We start from the raw sequence: 7,833 nt of genomic DNA, 5'->3' as shown, positions 1-7,833 counted from the left end.
ATATCCGTTAACATTCTTATATCTGTCATCACTTCAATAATAACACTTGCTGTTTAACATTAACAATTCCTCAGATGCTGCTACTAAACAGTGAGTCAAAATTTATACGACAGTACAAAGATCATAAATATTTAATGAGGTGAACACAGGGGCGGTGTATGATTGGTTGTCTGTTGCTAAGCAACCAGCATTCTATTATTTTCTATTATTTTACAATGACAGTCACAATACAAAATTCAGGTTTAAACCATCTTTCAATTCAAATTATGGTTAAGAAACGTTTTACACTGCAAAACAATGTTTTTTTGTTTCGTATTTTGTCTTGTTTTTTAGTATAAATAATATCAAAACATTACGTCATTGCTTGTTTGGTTTCTATTTATGTGGTTGTGCTGGGTGGCCCCGCCCACAGTGATATCTCATTGGTCAAAAACTCAGTCCATATAGCTGTGTTGTCATCAAATATGTTCTGATTGGCTGAGATTTGGTTGGTTTGTGCAGCATTTTTGCTTTCAATGGGAACAGAATAAAAAAAATAAAAAAAGTCAAATAAAAAGTTCAAATATCAAAACGTTCTGAACAATAATCAACATTAGGTATGTTTATATTTAAAACAAGAAAAACATTTGCCAATAGGATCAGGAAATTAACATATCCAAGGGAAAATATTATCTCATTGGCAGATATTTTCTCTTTTTTTAGACAAACTCATTTCAATTAATTTTTCAGAAACCAAGACTTAGTATCTCAAGTAATTTTGTTTCTTACGTAAATGTATCTTGATTTAATAATGTTTAGATATTTGTACTGGAAATAAAGAGAAAAACACTGAAGAGGAACATCATTTTTTGAAGTTTAATGTCATAAGGGGTCCATTGACTTTGATTGCACTACCAGTCAAAAGTTTTTGAACAGTAAGCTTTTTAATGTTTTTAAAGAAGTCTCTTCTGCTCACCAAACCTGCATTTATTTGATCTAAAGTACAGCAAAAACAATAAAAATTTGAAATATTTTTACTTTTTTAAAATGACTGCTTTCTATTTAAATACATTTTAAAATGTAATTTATTCCTGTGATTTCAAAACTGAATTTTTAGCATCATTACTCCAGTCACATGATCCTTCAGAAATCATTCTAATATTCTGATTTGCTGGATCACGTTTTAAATTAAATTTTGAATAGTAAAAATATTTCAAAATCTAATAAATGCAAGCTTGGTGAGCAGAAGACACTTCTTTAAAAAAAAACATAAAATCTTAAAAATGTAAAATTAAAGACTAACATTAAAAATTTACTTCTGACTGGTAGTGTATATGGACAAAATTAGTTTATATTTTTCAGAATATCATCTTTTGTGTTCCACAGAAAGTCATACAGGTTTGAAATGAGTAAATGATTGCAGGATTTTCATTTTTGGATGAACTATCACCTTAAACGTAGCTTGACAGATCTTTTAGTGTCTCTTGAACATCTATCAAGCATTTGATCGCATGAACCTCGCTAACTCTGTGAACTCCAGCGACTCGCCCGTGGGTGTGCTGTCTGAGGAGGAACGCATACAGACACACACTATTCTCTTACAGTGCGCGAGTGTGTCAGCGAGACGCTGCAGCCGCGTTAGTCTGAGTGAATACCCATCTAATTAAGCCTGTCGTTTGTGCTGAACCCTCTCATTAACAATCACAGGAGTCCCTGAAAGCTTCAGCCTCTGAGCGGAGACTTTGAAACTCTGCTGCGAGACAGATAAACGAGATGAGTATGACACTGAGACTTCATGTGTGAGTGTTCAAGCACACACGACTCCAGAAAGCTTCAAGAGATAATTCATGTCTTTATGTAAATCTGAGTTTAAGCAATTATGACTTCTAACACACTACAAGACATTTTCTGACACACTACTAAACTATTAAATGGTTGTGCTGGGTGGCCACACCCACTGTGATATCTCATTGGTTAAAAACTCTGTCCATTTAGATGTGCATGTCAATCAAGTATGTGCTGATTGGCTGAGATTTGACTGGTTTGTGCAGCATATTTTTTCCCCATTGGGGACAGAATGGATTATTGATGCTGAAAAAAAAAGGCATTAAAAAAAAAAAATCTATATATTACAATTTTAATATATGTATGTGTGTGTGTGTGTGTGTGTGTGTGTATTATTTTTTATTACTACTACCACTACTAAATCACATAAATAATAAATCGTAAGAATAATATTTTTTATTTCTAAAAATTATTATTATTTTATATATATATTATATATATATATATATATATGTGTGTGTGTATTATTATTACTAATAATACTACCATTACTTAATCACATATATAATAAACCATTGTAAGAATAACATTTTTTATTTCTGTACAGTTTTATTATTATTATTATTATTATTATTATTATTATTATTATTATTATTATATAAACACATGTATAAATAATAATAATAATAATAATAATAATAATAATAACAACAATAATAAATTCTTATTATTATATGTTTGAGTATTATTGTTGTTATTACTACTACTCCTGCTAAATCATTAATATAATAAATCATTGTAAGAATAACATTTTTTTTTCTAGTTATCATCATTATTATTATTTTGTGTGTGTATATGTATATATACACACACACACACACACGTAAATAATACCAATAATAATAATAATAGTAATAATAATAAAATTCTTTTCCATATTTATAAAATTATTATTTTTATTAATATTATGTGCGTATTATTATTATTATTATTATAAAAGTTCAGCAGCTGCCTTAAAACTTTAAGTTAAATCAGCTTAAAACAAGTCATTTGAACTTATTACAATAAAAATGAGTTGATTTAACTTGTGAGTTGAAATGACTTAAGTTTATTTAACTTACAATTTTAAGGCAGCTGCTGAACTTAGGTTAAGTTGAAACTGGTGAAAACGTTTTAAAGTGATAAAAAAATAAAAAATAAATTGTCTTATTAGATTATTATTATTATTATTATTACCATTATTATTTTATATATTATATTATATATATTATAGGTATAAAGCCAGTTACAGTTTTGTTTTCTCAGCAGTCTATACTAAATTAGTTCTTTAGTGGCACTGAAGAAGCACAGCATGTTATTGTACTAGCTGAAAACATGAATAGCCTTTCATAAGAGGGCTCAGAGTTGGATGGTCGAGATCTTTAAAGCCCCTTCCCCAAGAGCATTGTGGGAATTTACTGAATTGAGCCCAGCTCAGAGGGGAACATCTGTTAGAGAGGAAAAAAATTAAAAAAAAGAAATAAAAAGACAACCACAAATGGAGGTCCCTGACCAAAATAGAACTAAGCGAATTCAATTACTGCTTACGGTCTATTCATAAAGCCGTTTATATGGGTCAGGTCACTCTTTGCCCGTTTACTGTTTTATTTGAGGGCTACGTGCCGTTTCCCTCCTGCTGGCCTGAGAAAACACTGCCAGGGTCTTTAAATGGCATCTGATTCTTATATTGTGTGATCTAGAGAAGGGCAGAGGCCCAGGGGAATGATGGAGGAAGATCTTGTGTGTTCGCTCGACAGCATCTGGTTTGACTGACGTGTCATGCATGGGAAATAGCTTTAAAAGCCTATAAACAGGACACATTTTATTAAGAGCCATATTTCAGTGCCCCCTTAAGACACATTGAGCTTCTCTGATGGTTTATGCCATTAGATCCTGGTTGCTCAGCATGTCAGATTGATGGTTTTTTTAGACATTGTCAAACACAAGAGAAAACATCTATTGCTGTGTTATTCATTATTGCTTTTAGGATTTTTCTGAAATCTCTTCTGAATCTCTAGATGGCACACATGGGATTACAGGGGTCTTTTGTCTTTGCTTTTCAGACGTCCCTCCTGACAAAAATGTCTCTATTTGCTCTCAGTTTAAACTATTACTGTCAATGAGAAAGAGATGTAATGAAAAGTTATTCAAGTAGAGTTGGGAGCCAAGACAATTAGAAATCCGTTAACATTCTTACACATGCATTCTTTTTAATTCCTAAAATACTCTGAACGTGTTCAATATTCAATATTGTAAGCACTAAACATACAGCATGCTCAGTCAAGTCCAGTTTCCTAGTTAATGAATCTTGAGTCGTTCCATTTTAGCAAATCACAAAAATACAGCATGAGCACTGAAGTCAGATTCCTGTGAGAATTAGTCTTGAGATAATATGCAGTGTGACCGTGATTTCCGAATCCAGAGAGAATAAGTCATATGAGCTGGTTCTTTTTAGTGAATCACAAACATACAGCACTACCAGTCAAGTCCAATTCCCGAGAGAATGGCTCTTATGAGACATCTCTTTATAGCAAATCACAAACACAATCAGTGAAGTCCGATTTCTGTGAGAATGACTCTTATCAGTAATTTCCTTATAGCGAATCGCAAATTTACAGTGTGACCAGTGAAGTTAAATCCCCAACAGAATGACTCTCATGAATCCGTACTTTTTGGCAAATCACAAACATAGAGCACAACCAGTGAAGTGTGATTTCCTGAGAATGACTCTAATGAGCCGGTTCTTTTTAGCGAATCACAAACATACAGCACTACCAGTCAATTCTAATTCTCAAGAGAGTGGCTCTTATGAGTCATTTCTTTATACACTGCCGATTTTAAGTTTTCCCACTTACAAAGAATGGAGAGATCTGTAATTTTTATCTGTGAGAGACAGAATCTTAAAAAAAAAAAAAAAATCCAGAAAATCACATTGTATGATTTTTAAATAATTAATTTCCATTTTATTGCATGAAATAAGTATTTGATCACCTACCAACCAGCAAGAATTCTGGCTCTCGCAGACCTGTTAATTTGTCTTTGAGAATCCCTCCTATCCTCTACTCATTACCTGTATTAATTGCACCTGTTTGGACTCGTTACCTGTTTAAAAGACACCTGTCCATACACTCAATCAATCAGACTCCAGACTCCAACCTCTCCACTATGGGCAAGACCAAAGAGCTGTCTAAGGACACTAGGGACAAAATTGTAGACCTACACAAGGCTGGGATGGGCTACAGGACAATAGGCAAACAGCTTGGTGAGAAGGCAACAACTGTTGGCGCAATTAATCGAAAATGGAAGAAATTCAAGATGATTGTCAATCTCCCTTGGACTGGGGCTCCATGCAAGATCTCGTCTCGTGGAGTATCAGTGATCCTGAGAAGTCTGATTCTGCCACTAATGAAATAATTTGAACCGCAAATGATTTGTTCAAATTGATACAGTGTTGTACAGCATGTTGTGCTTAAGGTTTCTGAGACCTAAATAATTTGTTCACGTGATGTATAACAATATAACGTTTTGTTAAAGACATTACATCACATCAGTGCATGTGCATTATACACTGCATAATCAATTGTTAAGCAACTGGAATTTTCTCAAACCTATTTTGAAAAGAAACTAATGTGTCTGGCTGTACAGTATGTATATGATAGTTCTGGGTTAACATTGTGCTAATGTTAACACTGGCTAACCTCTCAGTCTCCTGCTGCTCTGAGACTGATCTACCAGCCTGCACTGTGCCCCGGTCTGGTCAGGGGTACATATGTCTGCTTCACACCAGAGACATGGCCTGGATTCAGAGCAGCACATGGTGTATTAGAGAAGGTCTGCCAACTCAATGTCTCTCCCTCTCTTGTACTGTGGGCAGATTTCTGTAAGAGCACACAGTGAAACCTGCACTTGTCATGTCCATTCTTGAGTGTGTGTGCTCCAAGATCCGTACCAAACACAGGCCAGAGAGTGTGACATTTGTGCTGTCCACCCCTTCAGATACACACACACACACAGTTGCTAAGTTTTGCCAGTTACATAAATAGACAATGCTTCAGTGCATATTGCACTCTAAAATGCACTTATAAATTACATTACCTTTTTTCCATTTAGCAGATGCCTTTTGTTCCAATATTTTACTAATCAATTCCTTATACTCTATTTTTTAACAGAGACTGACCAAATGTAAGGACCAACTGTTGGAGTCCCCCGGTGAGGAAGTGCATTATGGGAAACGTAGTACATGCCCCTGCCACATGGACCTACATGTCACAGGGGCCCGTTTGCCCCAAGCCTCTCAATGTGGTCTAAATCTCACAGAGCACAACCTTCAACCCCTCGACAAACCCAGAACCTCAAGTCAGAACCCACTGGAAATGGTCCAGTGGTGGAACGAGGGATTCTGAAAAGCGGCTATACCGAGATTTGTGGAAATGCGGAACCAGACTTCAGACCGAACTGGACTTCGATGGACACACAACTCACCCAGGACGTCTTTGGAGGACCTATGTAGCCGTTTCTGCACCATTTTGTGAGCTCTTCTGGATTAAACTCTGTGACTGTGCGGTGTTGGTTTATTTATTCGTAGTCAGGGAAAACGTTGAGTGATGAATGAAGACGTCAAACATCATTTAAAAGATCCAAGCACCACTCTCATGACTCAATACTAGAAGTTAAATTACCTTTTCGCAGTAAATATCAAAACTCACATGTCGTGGGTGGTTTTGCAGTGAAATGAAATAGTACGGTGAATGTCTGTTTTTGACTACTGTTGTGATTTGACATATTCTCATCTGTAAGGATCAGTGAGGTAGCAAATTGTGTTAAATTGCATTTTTTTTGTTCCCCACCATAGAGCTCATTGTGTATGTTTGTCACGTTGTTTTGAGGCCTCTGAAGAGGTTTTGTTCAGCGGTACGCGCTCTATTATTGATATTGATCGGTTGAGTTCATTTAGACTTTAGTTTCTGAGTGAAATGGCAAAATAAAAATATGATTCCACACTCCTTTGAACTTGACAAAGCAGACAGTCACACACTTACAGAAAGGTCAGCAAAACGCAAACTTTTTAAAATGGCCTTTGTTTACCTTGGTTTTGTAAGGCGTTACCCAGCTAACAAAAATACATTCTAAGAATGTTTTGCTAATGTTATGAAAACGTTACTGCATGTTCTTTGAACATTCAAAATGTCAATGCAGAATGCCTCCTCCACCATGTTGCCGTCAAATAAAACAACTGACATAACTTGCTATGGTAAACAAAAGCTTGTAACGTCGACTGTTTTTAGAACTGACATTGATGAGCGGCGCAGTTTGTAAAAGTTAAAGAGTTAAAAACACACTGTCTTAAAAACACACAATCATGAGCGAGACACTGCAAAAGAAGCAAGTCCAATGGTGCACCGCATCGCACATCCGTTTAACGCATTTACATAGAAAAACAATGTAAAGTAGCGCATTGGAATGGAAAAACATGTTCTGTTTGAACAGCCCCTTAAGGGAACAATCCATTTTATAATTTCCCAGACATTTTGAGAATGTTACTTTTAAATGTTCTCTGAACATTCTGAAACATGTCATAACATGTAAAAAACTTGACATGGCGTCTTAAAGACACTTTAAAGACACTGCAAAACACACAAGTTCAACGGTTATTTATGTCTATCTAATGTGTTTAGATAGAAAAACAATGAAAAGTAGCGCACTGGAATGGAACAATGCATTCTGTGTAAACAGACCCTTCGGGGAGCATTCCATTTTCTTCTTTTCCAAACATTATTGGAACGTTACTTTTGAATGTAGTACAATGGTCATACATGTCCGTCTAACATGTTTTCATTGAAAACCAATGGAAAGTAGCGCATTGAAATGGAAAAACGTGTTTTGTGTGTTCCATTTTAGAATTTTACAAACATTGTGAACGTCACTTTTAAATGTTCTCTAAACATTCTGAAACATGTAGTAACATTTTAAAAACTTGACAGCGTATTAAAAAGTGTCTCTCATGTGAGATGCAAGTGCAATGGAAATACA

General features: G+C 34.9%; 1 protein-coding gene across 1 annotated transcript in view; it reads left to right on the top strand.

Annotated features, from left to right (window-relative positions):
• shisal1b (shisa like 1b) overlaps positions 1-6,158 on the top strand; it is a 23,057-nt gene extending 16,899 nt beyond the window's left edge. The window contains exon 4 of the mRNA XM_073831306.1: positions 5,973-6,158. Coding sequence (XP_073687407.1) covers position 5,973 — 1 coding nt within the window. The 3' untranslated portion in view covers positions 5,974-6,158. The remainder of the gene's footprint in view (positions 1-5,972) is intronic.
• Positions 6,159-7,833: the final 1,675 nt, after the last annotated feature.

The sequence above is a fragment of the Garra rufa genome, chromosome 25 (assembly GCF_049309525.1).
Source record: "Garra rufa chromosome 25, GarRuf1.0, whole genome shotgun sequence".
Lineage (NCBI taxonomy): Eukaryota > Metazoa > Chordata > Actinopteri > Cypriniformes > Cyprinidae > Garra > Garra rufa.
The sequence above is the reverse complement of the archived record's forward strand: the minus strand, read 5'-3'. Positions and strand labels throughout refer to the sequence as shown.